This window comes from Staurois parvus, unplaced genomic scaffold (genome assembly GCF_062004578.1).
Source record: "Staurois parvus isolate SC_StPar_1 unplaced genomic scaffold, SC_StPar_1.0 ptg000005l, whole genome shotgun sequence".
NCBI lineage: Eukaryota > Metazoa > Chordata > Amphibia > Anura > Ranidae > Staurois > Staurois parvus.
This window is the reverse complement of record NW_028317801.1, coordinates 212,963-229,927: the sequence shown is the minus strand read 5'-3', so window position 1 is coordinate 229,927 and position 16,965 is coordinate 212,963. Positions and strand designations below refer to the sequence as shown.

General features: G+C 43.5%; 1 protein-coding gene across 1 annotated transcript; it reads left to right on the top strand.

Moving 5' to 3' along the window:
• Window positions 1-5,524: 5,524 nt before the first annotated feature.
• On the top strand, window positions 5,525-16,742 carry XRCC2 (X-ray repair cross complementing 2). The gene is made up of 3 exons (XM_089692083.1): window positions 5,525-5,672; window positions 9,787-9,868; window positions 13,310-16,742. Exons 1-3 carry the CDS (start codon window positions 5,634-5,636, stop codon window positions 14,035-14,037), a joined length of 849 nt encoding a protein of 282 aa, XP_089548209.1. The 5' UTR covers window positions 5,525-5,633; the 3' UTR covers window positions 14,038-16,742.
• The last annotated feature ends 223 nt before the right edge of the window (window positions 16,743-16,965 follow it).

The following is a 16,965-nucleotide window of genomic DNA, read 5'->3' as shown; positions in this document are numbered from 1 at the left end:
AGAGGTGTCCCAGCCGACACCAGCATCAACAGCATAACAGCAATCACATAAACGAGCCTGGCTACTCAGCACATGCGCAGTAGCTGGCAGCCAAAAACGTAATGACGTCACATCAATCAAGCTCGATTGATGTGACGTCATTACGTTTTTGGCTGCCAGCTACTGCGCATGTGCTGAGTAGCCAGGCTCGTTTATGTGATTGCTGTTATGCTGTTGATGCTGGTGTCGGCTGGGACACCTCTTGAGTAAGTGCAATGAGTACCTAATAAAGGAATTGGTTTTTATAATATTGCACCATGAAGTCTTTCTGTTTCTCTCGAGTGCTTGGCATTTCCCCCCATGGATACGTTTGAAGGTGGTCCTTTATCTATTGGAGAAGTGGATTTTCGATTAACTACAAAGTTTTTCATCCTGTTATTTAGATCGATGAGGATCGGTGTGTTGCAGAGTTTCCGTTTCTGAAGATATATTTATGGATGATCTGCCATTATATTATCAAGGTTTTTTGGTGAAATTTTTCATATTTAGACACTTTTTTTGCACAAAAGTTTTTTGCACTTAAAAGTTTTTTTGTGGTATTGGCATATATATATTTTTTTCTGGACTTATGATTTGATGATTTCTTTTTATACACATTTACTAGCGCAAATTATTTATTTATTGGTACACTTTATATATGGTGATTTTTTGCAGCTGGTACACTATTAGTAAGTTATATAATTTTGACCATAGGCGCTATTATTAATTTTTTCTTATAGCTCCTACTATGTAGGTTCGCTATCCTTTTTATGTTACCTTTAACATCTTTGTAACTCATCAGTCGTACCACTCTATCCAGGCTTTGCCATATTCCCCCTCTTCTCTAGGATGTTTTTTTATTACTGCACAATGATTTGTTCTGGTCCTGCTATGTCTTACTGTATGTATTTTGTGTTTAATTTTTTTCACTGCGGAACCTAAGGGGTTAATCCTCTGCATTGTGTGAAAAGACTGTTTAATCCTGTCTTCTCTGATCCTCCCCTTCTTCCAGACCTCTCATGATGACCTGATGAACCCCAATGGACCCAGTGTGACTATTTCATGTGCTGCTTTGACATTTGTACCATTATCCTTTGTATTCTGGTGTAACCTTTCTGTTTTTTACTGTATGTCAATTCCACAAATAAAAGAATTATTAAAAATGCACTTTCTGTGCACCAAATGCCTTTGAAAACCAAAATATTAACTTGTAAAACTAGTAGTGACAGCATCATTGTAAATTACATAGCCTGTGCATAGAGCAGAGCTGTGGGAGGGGCCCAACAGGCTCCACTCACTACAGAAAACAATAGGAGGGGGCAGAGACAAGACCAATCACCATGCACAAGGAGAGAGAGCAGGACTGAATGGTCTTTATTACAGGAAGAGTCTGCACAAGGGAAATTTCTATACTGGATTACTGCACAGATCTGGAAAATATACACAAAGCACACCAAGATTCAAGGAAGTTTGTAGGCAGGGCCCCAGTTTATTCGCACACAGCCATCACATGTAGCTTGGTCTCCATCAGCATAGGATGACATTGCTCCTATGCATGCATTGAAGCTAGTCGTCCTAGCACACAGGATCGGGCCGGCCGCTGAAAACTGAGCTACTCATGCGCAGCTCAGCTGAAATTACGGGTGTAACAGACCCCAGGTACCCACGACTGGGTATCTCCGTCAAGAAGCTGCTTCTCAGGCTCTGGAACACGAGACCAGTGAATCTGGCTATTGTTACCCCAAGATATAGACAACACCAGATTTGAAGTAAACCACAGGTAGACTTCCTTATTTGAACACAGATACAAGATATATACACTCAGGGGACAATCCCCCCTCCCTGCATAATGACACAGGGTGGGGCAATCTACATTTAGTAACAAGAGACACACAGGTATTCAAACTTCACACCAGCAGACAGTCCTATCAGGAAGAATGGCTTCTGGAGACACCCCCCACTAAGCTAATACACATAAACACATACATCCCATAATAGTTTGCTCCCAAGCCAGACAAACAATAGAACAATGGAATGCAGCCACATAATATTAAACAATCAATAACCCCCACCCCACCTATCTCTTAAACATGTCTACACAGTCTGAGACAAATATTAGGACAGATCACCCTGTACCCCTAACAGGCACAGGGTGATTTACACATAAAGAGGGATATGGGGAGTGAAACAGGGGTCTCCCCACCTCTCCAAAATGGGGATCACTGTGAACAGGCAGGTAGGTGTAGTTTATTGCAGAAGAGACTATGCAGGTCTCTTCTGCAATAAAAAGCATGAGCGTAGGGGACAGGGGTGCTTTCGATTTTTTTTAATTATTTATTTATATGTTTGTTTGTTTGTTTTTTACGCTCTCTATTTTATCTTTATTGCTATTACAAGGGATGAACAGCATCCTTTGTGATGGCAGGGGCTGTGACAGGTCTTCTTTATGGAGAGATCTGGGCTGTATTAAACCCCAGGTCTCCCATCTTTCCCCAAATGTATTTGATCAAACCAAGATTGGTTTGATCAGATGCTTTCACATGCCAGTAGTGGCTTGTAAACAACAAACCAAAATTGAAAATTGGAAGTTACAAAATGCTCATCACTTCTGCTCCTCTATCACCTCTATGGTCAACCGATGGAACTATGGAAATAGGAGGAAGGAGGCGGGGGGGAACCACCTTCCTCCACAAGTAAAAGTTATCCGGCGGCTCAAATTGCTTTAATACTGTTGATCATTGCTGCCTGAAAAAAAAAAAAGATACTAATGACATGACTGTAGTCCACTTGAATCAGAGGATGAAAGGGTATGTCCGTCTGACGCAAGTGGTTAACAAATGGTAAAAAAAAAAAAATATTGTATACAATAAAAAAAATTAAAACACCACCGCTCTCCTGCACACACCCCATATAAAGCACAAAGCATAGGGCGAGCGAGTGGATGTAAATATCCATTGCGCCACAAATATGAGTTATTGACGTGAACATCAGAGTGAGAGCAATAATTCTAGGACCCCAGTTTACTGTTAACTCTAAACTGATGACCTGTAAAAGCTTTTAAAGCGTCACCTATACAGATTTCAGGGTATCATAGTTTTTCACACGCACAAATTGACATGTTTTGTATCTATTTATTCAATGCAACCCATTATTTTATATTTTACTGAAATTTTGGGTATAATGTTGTGCTTGTTTGCACTAGAATTCATTTAAGTGTATTTTTCCTGAAAAGGTGTTTGATAAATGGCTGTGGAAATATTGTGAAACATAAAAAACTGCAACAACCACCATTTTCCTCTCCAGGGCCCCTGCTTTCAGAAAATGATATAATGTTTGGGGTGTGCTAAGAAATTTTCTAGCCACAATTATGCTGATTTTCACAGGTGAGAACTGACACAATTGTCTGGACAACAAGGGGTTAAGTGATAGATGATGTCTCAGTAACGCAAACAGTAATAAAAACAGAACACTGTGGGGATGATTTACTACAACTGGAGAGTGCAAAATCTGCTGCAGCTCTGCATAGAGACCAATCAGCTTCCAGGTTTTATTGTCAAAGTTCAACTGCTTCCCATCCGCCGTATAGCAGAACTACTGCTACAGGGCGGCAGGGCTGCGCAAAATCACATATATATACATTATTATTATACAGGATTTATATAGCACCAGCAGTTCGCTCAGCGCTTTACAATATAAAGGGAGACGATACAGCAACAATACAGTTCAGTACAAGAGGGTTAGAAGGGGACCCTGCTCCTTGGAGCTTGCAATCTAAGAGGGAGGGGCTGGTAGTACAAAAGGTAATAACTGTGAGGGTTGGACTGATAGGAGGAATAGAAGATTCCATTATTAGCAGAGGGCAGGATAGGCTTCCCTGAAGAGATAGGTTTTCAGAGATCGCCTAAAAGTGGGCAGAGTAGGCGATAGTCTGATAGATTGGGGAAGAAAGTTCCAGGGGATGGGGGAGACTCTGGAGAAGTACTGGAGACGAGCATGGGAGGAGGAGACAAGGGAGCTAGAGAACAGGAGGTCGTGGGAGGAGCGGAGAGGACGGTTTGGGTGATATTTGGAGACATGATTGGTGATGTAATTGGGGGCAGAGTTATAAATGGTTTTATATGTTATTGTTAATGATTTTGTATTTCCAGGTAGGGGGGGCATGCGCATGCATTCCGCCCTACCTGTGCAACCATTGGCGGCTACAGCTGTCAATCACCGAGTCCCGGACGGAGATTTCCCACTGGCACCCGGCGATCGCCGAGGAACAGTGACGGGGAGAGAGGTCTGTGTATAAACAACACAGATCACTCCCCTGTCAGCACAAACAGGCTGCTTTGTATTGCTCTGCACAGCAGAGCAATACAAAGCAGCTTGTCTAAATAGTAAAACAGCATACAGCACATAATGTAAAACACAACACAGCACACAGATCGCCCCAGGAGGTAACCCCATCCTGCCCAGTGTAATGCTTTTTATTAGCACTGATCACTCTATTAGTGTCATTGGGATGTCAGTGGCAGTTAGTTAGTTCCCTCCAGTGTCAGAATGCCCACCGCAGTCCCGCTATAAGTCGCTGATCGCTGCCATTACTAGCATAAAAAAATACTCCAGTATCTATACCACCATTGTAGACACTATAACTTTCACGGAAACCAGTTTACACGTATTGGGATTTTTTTTAGCAGAGACATGTAGCAGAATACATTTGATGTACATACAATTGGCCTAAATTTATGACGAAATTTGATTTTTTATTTTTTTACAGGATATGTTTTATAGCAAAAAGACAATTTGTTTTTTTTCGAAATTGTTGTTTTTTTGTTTATAGTGAAAAAATATAAAAAGCACACAGGTGATCAAATACCACCAAAAGAAAGCTCTATTTGTGGGAAAAAAGGATGTACATTTCATTTGGATGTAGTGTTGCATGACCGCGCAATTGTTAAAGTAACACAGCGCCATAATGCAAAAAATGGCCTGGTCGGGAAGGGTGGCAAATCTTCTGGAGGGTAAGTGGTTAATTGAACAAGCTGAGGTTAGAAGCTGATTGGTTACTATGCACAGCGGCAGCAGATTCTGATGCTCCAGTTTCAGTACATATTCCCCAGTGTAAACCTTTCACACGCCATCTAGAATTTACTACAGAAAAACTTTATGTAGAGTCACACTTTAACAGGCAGCTCTGCAAACAGCGGGAAACCACGCCCACCTCTGTTACTCTCTCATCAGCTAAAAGTCCCCCCCCCTCTTGTCCCCCAGCGAGGCCCTCCAGTCTAGAACACTCTGTTGGGCCCCGCCCCCCGGTATAGGTAAAGTCTATCATGCCGTATAAACGTTAAGCCCCGCCCTCCCTGTCAGACTGCACTATACTGACGTCAGGGAGTCCTCGCGGAGTGATACAGCGCGATACGTCTCTGCTGTCACTGCCTGGGAGCCGCCCTCTCAGCCTGACCTGACCTCACTTATTAGTATACCCCGCCTCTCCGGCACCAGATCCCGCCCACACATCGAGGAAGTGAGGCGTGATCGGAGACTGGTTGCATCCAGGTCTCGCGAGACCAAGGCGTAATGCCAGTGATATCGGCTGCTGACGTTTACAGGGCTTAGCGCTGACAATGAGCGGGGGAGCGCGCAGAGCGGAGTCCGGCGTTCAGGTGAATGGGGACTCAGGTGTGCAGGGGCAGCGGCGCCCTCTAGTGGTACTGTGCCCCTCATAGCACCCCCCCCAGTGCGTTATGGTGGCGTGTGTGTCTGTGCGCCGCCCCCTGGGCTGAAGTGGGCGGCCCCATAGCTGTGGAGGACTGGTTGTGTGGAGGTGTATGTTCATGAAGGCTGAAGAGCTCACTGCACTACTGGCATGGCTCAGGAGGGAGCTGCCACACTGATAGTGGTCACATGACCTGTCACATTCCATATTTGTCTCAGTGTTATTATAGAGACCTGTAGTTCAGCTGCTAGGTGGCGCTGTCAGTGTATTTCTCCTGCAGGAGATGAGGAATTCTGCCCTGGGTGGTAAACTCAGTCTCCCCTCCTGCAGAAGAATTCTAAGTGCCACTCTTACCCCAGGGTGTCCTCCCCCCTGCCGGCTGCAGTGGTTCCTTCCACGGACCTCACGTCACTGTTGTGTCCTGTGCTGGTGGAAGGTACTACAGCATCTAGCGGGGGACACTATCCAACACACCCAATAGTATGGAGTATCACCGACACTCGGAGCTCAGCAAGAGAGCAAAGATTCAACATGCTGTCCGCCATCAAACTGACTATTTCTATTCATCTCCCTCAGGGTATTTCAGGTTAAAGAGAAGCTTCAGTGTTTGAAAATTAAATGTCAGCAGCTGAAAATCCTGTACAGATCCTGTAGCTGCTGACTTTTAATAAACACACTTGCCTGGCATAGGATCCAGCGCTGTCCTCACCTGAGCCGGTCCCCAGCGCCATCATCTTAACTGTGGGCATCTGGCTTTGAATGCTTGTGGCTGTCCGCTGTGCTATCTGAATGGTCCTGCAGTCTTCTGGGACCTGTGATGTGTGGGGTGGGAGAACTTCCACTCAGATCACCTAGGTAATCAGAGCGTACGTGAAAGTGGGTACCTGTCAAGTTGAGGGCCGCTCAATCCTGCAAGGATCCACTCTTGCAATTCGCTTACAAAACAGGAGCAGCACCCTAGTCTGCTTTTTTAAAATCATATTGTAGTAGTGTTGGTATTGACATGTGTTTTCATCAAACACTACTAGGCCTGCTTTGACTGGTGGAAGTAGCAGCCACAGGAGATGTAAATGGGTGAGTGGGAGGCCACAGGTGACGTAAATGGGTGAGCGGGAGGCCGCAGGTGATGTAAATGGGTGAGCGGGAGGCCGCAGGTGACGTAAATGGGTGAGCGGGAGGCCGCAGGTGACGTAAATGGGTGAGCGGGAGGCCGCAGGTGACGTAAATGGGTGAGCGGGAGGCCAGAGGAGGCGTAAATGGGTGAGCGGGAGGCTGCAGGAGGCGTAAATGGGTGAGCGGGAGGCTGCAGGAGACGTAAATGGGTGAGCGGGAGGCCGCAGGAGACGTAAATGGGTGAGCGGGAGGCCGCAGGAGACGTAAATGGGTGAGCGGGAGGCCGCAGGAGACGTAAATGGGTGAGCGGGAGGCCGCAGGAGACGTAAATGGGTGAGCGGGAGGCCGCAGGAGACGTAAATGGGTGAGCGGGAGGCCGCAGGAGACGTAAATGGGTGAGCGGGAGGCCACAGGAGACGTAAATGGGTGAGCGGGAGGCCACATTAGATGTAAATGGGTGAGCGGGAGGCCACATTAGACGTAAATGGGTGAGCGGTAGGCCACAGGAGACGTAAATGGGTGAGCGGGAGGCCACAGGAGACGTAAATGGGTGAGCGGGAGGCCACAGGAGACGTAAATGGGTGAGCGGGAGGCCACAGGAGACGTAAATGGGTGAGCGGGAGGCCACAGGAGACGTAAATGGGTGAGCGGGTGGCCACAGGAGACGTAAATGGGTGAGCGGGTGGCCACAGGAGACGTAAATGGGTGAGCGGGTGGCCACAGGAGACGTAAATGGGTGAGCGGGAGGCCACAGGAGACGTAAATGGGTGAGCTGGAGGCCACAAGGAGTTTATTTTTCCGAAATAAAATTAGAGCTATATACCTATACCTTAGGTATGGGTGGGTGGGAATTAGCCAGTTGCTTCATGGTTTGATGGAACAGTTTGTGAACCCCCTCACATTAAAACCACATAAAAAAGGTATAGAATCAGAAATGTGGAGCAAGTCAATCACTTTGTTGAACCGGGCACCACTCCCTCCATCACCTGCAAGACTCTTGTACTTCTTTATCAGGGAGGACATTCTAACCAATAAAAAGGCTAAGGGCTTGGAAGGGGTGGGGCCAAACTTTTAGGACCCTTTCACACCACTGCACTAAATCATCGCCTATGCTGGTGCACTGCACAGCCATTCATTTTGAATTGCACTCCGACAACCTCCACATAGCACACTGCAACCTTCAGCAATGTACTATCATGCATTGCGGCGAAGCACAATAAAAAACAAAATGCAGCAGGTGTGGTTTTAGCTTTGCTGTGGTGCATTAAGCAAGGCTTTCAAATAATTGTGCTATCTTACGCATGATAACACCTGTGTATTCAATACCCTTCAACAGACTTCACCAGTGTGAATGAGCCCTTGGAGGAAACCCCAAGGGTGACATATAACTTCACCTGCCTCTATTGCTGGATCTGCTGATGGTTTGATGTTAATTTTTCACAAACTATAACTTCAGACTACGCATTATACGTCAGATTATGTTAAGTTTATTGTAACAAAACTTGTCTCTATGGGGCTGATTTACTAAAACTGGAGAGTGCAAAATCTGGTGCAGCTGTGTATGGTAGCCAATCCGCTTCTAACTTCAGCTTCTTCAGTTAAGCTTTGACAAACGAATCTGGAAGCTGATTGGTTTTTATGCAAAGCTGGACCAGATTTTGAACTTTACAGTTTTAGTAAATCAATCCTATATGTAGTTGCAAATTGCAGGAACCAGTGAATTCACCAAATGTTTGATTTCCCCATAGCAGGTGCTATGTAATGAACCCACTGTTGGTGGTATACTGGATTTCCCAATTTGTAGAAGTACTATTCATTGTGAATTTACAGAACTGAGACTTACTCTAGTGACCAGGCCCGGACTGGGACAAAAAATAGGCCCAAGCATTTTAGACTGAGAATCCCAGATTCCCTGCAGCAGCTGGCGGGAGAGGGGGAACCCGACAGCACTGTAGGGGAGGAGGGGGGGAAGGGGGTCAGGAGAGAGGACAGGGGCCTGTGGGCAGCAGAAAAAAGATGGCTAGGAGCAGAGGCATAACTACAACCTTCAGGACCCTGGTGCAAGAAACCATGATGGTCTCCCCTGACTTCTGATCCTGGGGTCCTTCCCTCCAGGATCCTTTCGACTGATCCTGGGACCCTTTACTGTCATTGCGGGGCCCCTCTTTAAGGTCCTGATGTGGGACCCTTTACATGTTCTGCAACTGGGCCCACTATGGTGGCAGAATGCCAGGGCCCAGTCACAAGTGTGACCTGTGTGACCCTGGTAGTTCTGGAGCAAAATGGATGACCGCGTCCATCTCTGTGTGCACAATTGCTACAGGCAGTATATGGGAGGGGGCAGCAGTGGGCTGTATACTGGGGGCAGCAGTGGGCAGTATACAGTGTGAGGGGGCAGTATAGGATGATGGAGTAAGCTTGGTCAGCCAGTGGAGAAGCTGCCAGCTGGTAGAGAGACCATTGATTCTGCCAACCACAGGAGGCTACATGTCAGGCATAGAAAGCTGCACTGCACCCCGGAGAGAAACCAGAGAAAGCCTGTTGTTCCCTATGAGCTCCCTGATTGCAGAGATAGAGGTGTGCACATGGGCCCCCTGCAGCATGGCCAGGGCGGCACATAGAGGAACAGATCCATCCATATCTGTCCTGCCACCACTGAATGCCTGCAGGAGGGAGAGGAAGAGAAGCAGGCATTTAGTGGCAGCAGGAAAGTAATGGACGAATCTGTTCCTCTATGTGCCGCCCAGCCGCCCCTCCTACCCAGGCAGCCCCGGCCCACTGGGAAAATGCCCGAGGTGCCCTAAGGCCAGCCAAGGCCTGCTAGTGACCATTAATTTGGAGATGCCAGGTCCCACTTTCTTCTATAAAACACCCTTTAATCATATGCAGCAGAATAGATCTCTGTATTTTATTTGCACTAATTACTGTTCTCATTTCTATTTTATTAGCTGCTTGCTAGACTGGAAGGTCGAGCGTCACTTAAAGAACTTGAGCCAGTACTTTTTGCAAGCATAGACTGTCCAGTTCATGGTAAATATTTGTATATGCGTTATTATTGTTGCTCTTTTATCCTTGCATATAGTTACATAGTTGATAAGGTCGAATAAAGACCCCAGTCATCCAGTTCAACCGGAGTGTGTATGTATTTATGTCACTTCCATTTTCCATATCCTGTATATTGTGTTCACTAAGAAACATCTAAAAAAAATTTTAATTTATCCACGTTCCCTGCTGACACCACCAACTGCATAAGGAAGTTCCACATCATTACCGCTCTAACAGTAAAGAATCCCTTACACAGGTTAAGATTGAACCACCTCTTGTCCAACTTCATTGTGTGGCCACGTGTCTTCTTTAGAGGCCTCAGGTGAAATAATTTCCTCCAAATGTTAGAGTCACTATTTAAAGATTTGTATATCGCCATCATATCCCTTCTTAGGCATCTCTTCTCCAGGGAGAATATGTTTGTAGCTGTTACAAATATAAATATAATAAGTTGTTGGAAGCAGGAGACAAAGCAGGTGCTGTCGTGAGGGACTGGGGACTGATCCTGTGTCTCTTTTGTGTACTCTGATGTGAAAAGGCTGAAAAACCTACGGTGCATAAAAAGGAGTATGGGGCCATAGCATAATGTCATATAAAAGTACTCACAACTAGCAAAATGATTGATGCTGAAGACTATTGTGTTCATTGTTTTGAGTGAAAAAAATAATGGGCTTGACCTGAAAGTCTTCACATCACATGGCCATAGCAACCAGTCATCTTCCAGCTGTGATATTTTCCAATACTAAAGCTGCCAGCTCTCTTTTAAGCCTCATTTAGCAGCAAGCATAGAACATTATATTGCAGAGTATTAATTGCATGCCAAAAATGTAATTGCCTAAGTATGGGTACTTTTTCATGCACTTTTGTGACTTGTACTAGTAAGCAGCATTTAGAAATTTTTAAAGCCCAACTAAAATTTCAGTTTAACTGAGCTAAATCTATTCCAGATGAATCAAAACAAAATAGATCTCAAAATCTTACAGTTAAGTTTATTGAGTAGAAAAGTCTGTATCCTGCCAGCATACTGCAGTAAGGAACACTTATTATCTGTGTGGAGGCAGTGGTCTCTCTGTAGGAACCCTTATTATCTGTGTGGAGGCAGTGGTCTCTGTAAGAACACATTATCTGTGTGGAGGCAGTGGTCTCTCTGTAGGAACACTTATTATCTGTGTGGAGGCAGTGGTCTCTCTGTAGGAACACTTATTATCTGTGTGGAGGCAGTGGTCTCTCTGTAGAGGTCTGTCACACCCTTCAAAATCAGGTCTGTGGATCTCCAGTCAGCAAAGCTCCTGGTGATTTGAGAGCTCTAGATCTGACTCAGCAGGGGGCATGTCAGAATTCATTTTCATCTGAATGGAGGCATTCTGTACACAGATGGTGTACAGGACACCCCCCAGAAATATCATTTCCTGCTTGTGTGATTGACTTACTGATTTTTCCCAGAAGTTTGCACTAAGATACAAGTCAGGTTTTGGCCATCTCCTGCAACAAAATGTCATATTTTGTGAGATACTCCGAAAGAGAAATTACATCTAAAAGGATTCAGAACCTGCCACTTTCCTTGCTAGAATCATGCAAGTGCAGCAGCTGATTGATCGTTTTAAAGTCACACCCATTCTAATTCACTTCACACATAACACAGACAAACAGCTATTTCTTCAGAATAACAAAATGCAGGAATCTACAACAAAGTTTGTTAAAATCCTTCCAATGTACACCGATCACCCATGTTTTTTTTTTTTTTTCTCAACAAAAGTGAAGTTACTCTTTAAGGAAATGAAGTCTGACATTCCCTCTTTTGAGTCAGACCTAGAACTTTCCAATGATCAGGAGCATGAACTTTGCTGATAGGTCTGAGTCAGAAGGTGGTATGACAGACCTCTGCAGAGAAACTACTGCTTTCACACAAAGAGCAAGGGTCTTTCCTTGCAGCATGCTAGCAGGAGACAGGCTTTTCTGCTCGGGCTGTGGCTGCTTTCTGAAGAGAAAAAAGGAACTTATAGGGCACTAAACACGGGTACCACTCAGTACAGCATTAAGCTCCATCCTTCTATAGACTTTGACAGGTTGCAGGCAGTGGGGCTGGACTAAAAGAGGGTACCCAAAACCACCAGGAGGGACGCACTGGAGCTAGACAGCCCCATGTGCAATGAGTCTAATATTTTGAATATGTTGTTTTTATGTACTTGGAATGTACTAAGCTGATTTAACCACTTGCCCTCCGGAAGGTTTTCCCCCCTTCCTGACTAGGCCATTTTTTGCTATGCGGCACTATGCTTCTTTAACTGACAATTGTGCAGGAATTCAATGCTGTATCCAAATGACATTTATTTAATTTTTTTCACACAAATAGAGCTTTTTTTTTGGTGGTATTTGATCACCTCTAGGTTTTTTATTATATAAATGAAAACAGACCAAGAATTTTGAAAGAAAAACAATATATTTTACTTTCTGCTGTAAAACATATCCCATAAAAAAAAAAAAAATCTCTTAATAAATTTTGGCCAAAATGTATTCTGCTACATCTTCAGTAAAAACAAAAAATACCAATAAGTGTATATTGATTATTATTATTATACAGGATTTATATAACGCCAACAGTTTGCGCAGTGCTTTACAATATAAGGGAGGCAGTACAATTACAATACATTTCAGTACAGTATTGATTGGTTTGTGTAAAAGTTATAGCATCTACATATATATTTTTACTGGATTTTTTATTTATTTAGTTATTTCATGCTAGCAATAGCAGCAATCAGCAACGTCTAACTGGACTGTGATAGTGCGGAGGGCAATCTGACACTAACTGACTCTGTGGGGAACTGCCAGTGACTATTACGGTGATCAGGGCTAATAGTATGCATTATCACTGTACTAAGGACATTAGGCAGGAAGGGGTTAACATCTAGGGCGATTAAGGGGTTAAATGTGTGCCTAACAAATGTTTATGTGTGTACTGTGTGCTCCTTTTATTGGGAATCTAGTTGTTTTCACCCCCAATCACTGAACACAGCTCTGTGTTTACACTCGCAGAGCTGTGTTCGGTGAAGCTCAAAGCTGTGTTCGGTGAAGCTCAGAGCCGTTCACTGGGTGCTGGCAGTCACTCACTGGCCAGGACCTGGTGGATCGGCATGTGCTGTGATTCATCTCAGCACAGCCAGGTGGGTAATAGGTATGTGATCCAGCACAGGGAGGCTGCTCTTCCTCTATATAACTAAGTTGTACAGTCAGCAAGTGGTTAAAGTTCAGTTGTGCATCAAGTCTTTCTTTTAGCTACCAAATGTGATACCTCAAGAGTGGGAACATTGACGCCTGGAAGCATTGACATAAAGAAGTGTTTTTATTTTGGGTTTACAGGATGTTTTAAAACAGCCATCTGATAATTTCCAAAGAAACATTAAGCCAACACTTGCCTTTCATACACAGGTGATATAATCGAATTTCATGGTGCTGAAGGGACAGGGAAAACGGAAATGTTTTGTCATCTAATTGCACGGTGCATCTTGCCTAAATCCGAAGGTGGTTTACAGGTGGAAGTGACCTACATTGACACAGATTATCACTTTGATATGCTGCGGCTGGTGACTATTCTTGAACACAGATTGGCACAGAGCAATGAGGAGATGGTGAAAGAGTGTTTGAGTCGTTTCTTCCTAGTCTGTTGCAACAGTAGCGTTCAGCTGCTTCTTACCCTATATTCTCTAGAAAACATGTTTTGCAGTCATCCCACACTGTGCCTATTAATCATAGATAGCCTTTCTTCCTTCTACTGGATAGACAGGAATAATGGGGGAGACAGCATTGCCAAACAAGAGTCTAACATGAGAAAATGTATTGAGCTTCTGGATAAACTGCTCAAAGATTACAAGCTGGTTCTTTTCGCTTCAACACAAACACTCATGCAGAAATTTTCTAATGATGCCAACAAAGGATCTTCTCATTCAGCAGAACCTCCTGCTCCCATCTTGGACTTTAAGCCTTACCTTTGTAAGTTGTGGCAGCATGTCACTACACATAGGATCCTCTTTTCAAAAGATGCAATGCAACCAGACAATGTCCAGACGTTTTCCATAATATCCCATCACCTGAAGACCAACAGTTTCACTAGACACACGTTTGTAATAGCTGATTTTGGAGTGAAATTTATTTCTTGATTCTGTATTTATTATAATGCATTCCTCATTTTTGTAATGTTTTATTTAAGACATCAATAATTTTCACAGTATCTGTGAGCTTTTTTTTTTTTTTTTTTAATTGTAAAGCCCTTGAAATACATTTTAAAATTTAATTACTTTAACTAATTAGGACTGCCAAGTGTAAAGACACAGAGCTCCTACCACCTCCAACATCAGGCCTCTAGTCTAATGTTGCTCCTACTAGGAGGATTGCAGTGTCACCAATTAATGTACATTAGTTCTTACAATATTTTATATCCATGCTGCAATATTTGATTTCACCAGCGGTGGTGCTATATAAGTGAAGTCTGTATTTCCAGATCTGTGTCTTGAGAAAACCCAGGAACTATGAGAGAGTGGACCCCTCCATGTTTGGAGGGAGCTGAACAAACATATAAATTTGCAGTTCTCCCAGATATCTACATTAAATAATATAACATGTTTGATTTGTTTCATTAAATCTTGGTCCCTAGGCCTCAACTGCTTCTGCTAGGTGAGGGTCAATGCATTCAGTGTTCTTAAGGTATCCTGGGAAAGCTGAGCATCCAAAAATAATGTAAAGAGGAGAAAAGCACTGAGTTCTGTATACCAACAGAACCCAACTATCACTATGGTAAAAACAGCCTCAGCCTGGCTCCATCCAGGCCACACCCCACTGACACATTTCACCCTGCCCACAGGAAGTCATGGAGGACATGACTTAAGCTGGCCATACACATGTAGAGTTTTGGACCAGAATACACGTAAGAAAAGCCATACAAAAACTCCTTGAACATAAATGGATGAATGTTGTTCGAAAATTGCCTTTTGCTTTTAACATTCGATTTTAAAATGAATTATCTCTGAATAATAACCACATTCACTGGCCGAAAATTCATTTGATCAAGAAAAGTTTTCCTTCCTGCCCCTTCGAATTTTCCTGTCACTGGTGTTGAAAATGAACATCGATTTGACCCCACTAACGATTAGAAAATCAAACGAATATTCTTGAAACGAAAATTCTCGAATTAAAATCTATACGTGTATGGCCAGCTTAAGTCCCTTGGGTGGGGTGATGTGTGTGGATGGAGCCAGGCTGAAGCTGCTTTTACCATAGTGACTGTTGGGTTTTGTTGCTTTGCAGCAGCCAGGACCTTGCTCCTCTTCACATTGAGCCAGGAGCTGCTCTCCCCAAGCCTTCACCCTTCACATTAGTCACCAGATTTGAATACACAGGAATCTGGAGCGGAACCCCCACTTTTAGTGTGGGATCCCAAATAATGCATTCAGAAAAGAACAGTGTGACAATGCTGGACAGATGTGTGCTTCATGTCCTGGTGTGCCCATACCTGGAATTAAATCTCTATTTATGCTCAATTTGGAAATCCAAACCTACGTTTGCTACTGCAGAATGTACCTGTTTGCCATTTTATTTCCTCCAGGACTGTTTGTTATAAGTGCCTTTATAATTATTCTTCATCTTTTGTGTAAACAAATTATGTTGTCACCATTAATCAAACTCTACATCAAAGAGGAATAGAATACATACTTCCCTTCTCCTAAACAAGACAGTTTGTGCATCATGTAATCATTTCTGTACACTTTTCAACATATTACAAGGAAAACCGTATTATAATGTTTCTTTGTAGGTATTTGTGTTGTGAACAGAATGACTGTTATTTATTTAATTTGATTGCTTGGGTTCCTAAAAAGATGTTGACCACCAATGGTGTATATGACTGGCTTCAGGCTTGTTCCCCTGGAATAAATGTGGCAACAGACATTGTGGTAATATTGCCATGCATTTTATATTTGCTGCATTTTGGCAATAATGTGCACATATGCATAGTAGGCTTTCACATTATGAAGACTTAACTCTGAGTTTACCCTACTCAGTGCTCAGCCCCCATCTCTACTATACTTGTGAACTTGGCATCTTCTTTTCAACTTTTGGGTGGTCACTGATTTAACTCCTGTGTATGGAAAAGTCTCTATGCCAAAAAACTATAACTAGCAATTTTTTATACAACATATTTTAGTTACAAAATGCAGGGCACCACTTCTAAAAATGCAGCTTCCAGGACTTCAACACAGAGCTTCACACTAGTTGGAACATAGTTACATATTTAGTCTGGCTGAAAAAGGACAAAAGTCCATCCACTTCAACCATTCAAAAAAAAGTTATAATCCTATACCCACAGTTGATCCAGAGCAAGGCAAAAAACCCAGCAAAGCATGACCCAATTTGCTCCTGCAGGGAAAAAATTCCTTCATGTTCCCCTGAAAGGCAATCGAATATTCCCTGGATCAACTTTACATATAAATGTTATTATCCAGTTATCTGTGTATCTGGGAAAGAATCCAGGCCTTTTTTAAAGTAATCCACTGAGCTGGCCAGAACCAACTCTTGAGGGAGTCTATTCCACATTTTCACAGCTCTCACTGTGAAGAAACCTTTCCGTATTTGGAGATTAAATCTCTTTTCCTCCAGACGTAAAGAGTGCTCCTTTGTCCTCTGGGATGACCTCAGGGTGAATAACTCTACACCGTGTTCACTATATGAACCACTGATGTATTTATACATGTTGATCATATCCCCCCTTAATCTCCTCATGTCTGAGCTTTTCCTGTATTTTTACTCTGAATTGTAATTGCATTGCATCATATGACAATGAGCCATTAAAGCTGAAGTGTTTTTAAATATCTTTATATTGAAGATGTTCAGTAATAAAAGATTACAAACTACAGAGGGTCAAATCCACATACGGAGACCCCTGGTACTGGAGAAAAAACACGTAATAGACATTAAAGTGGAGCTCCACCCAAAAGGGGAAGTTCTGCTTTAAGTCTTCTTCCCCAGCTCCCCATTAAGGATTGGCACCTTTGGGGAGCAGGTACCCAAATTTGACAGGTACCTTTCCCACTTCC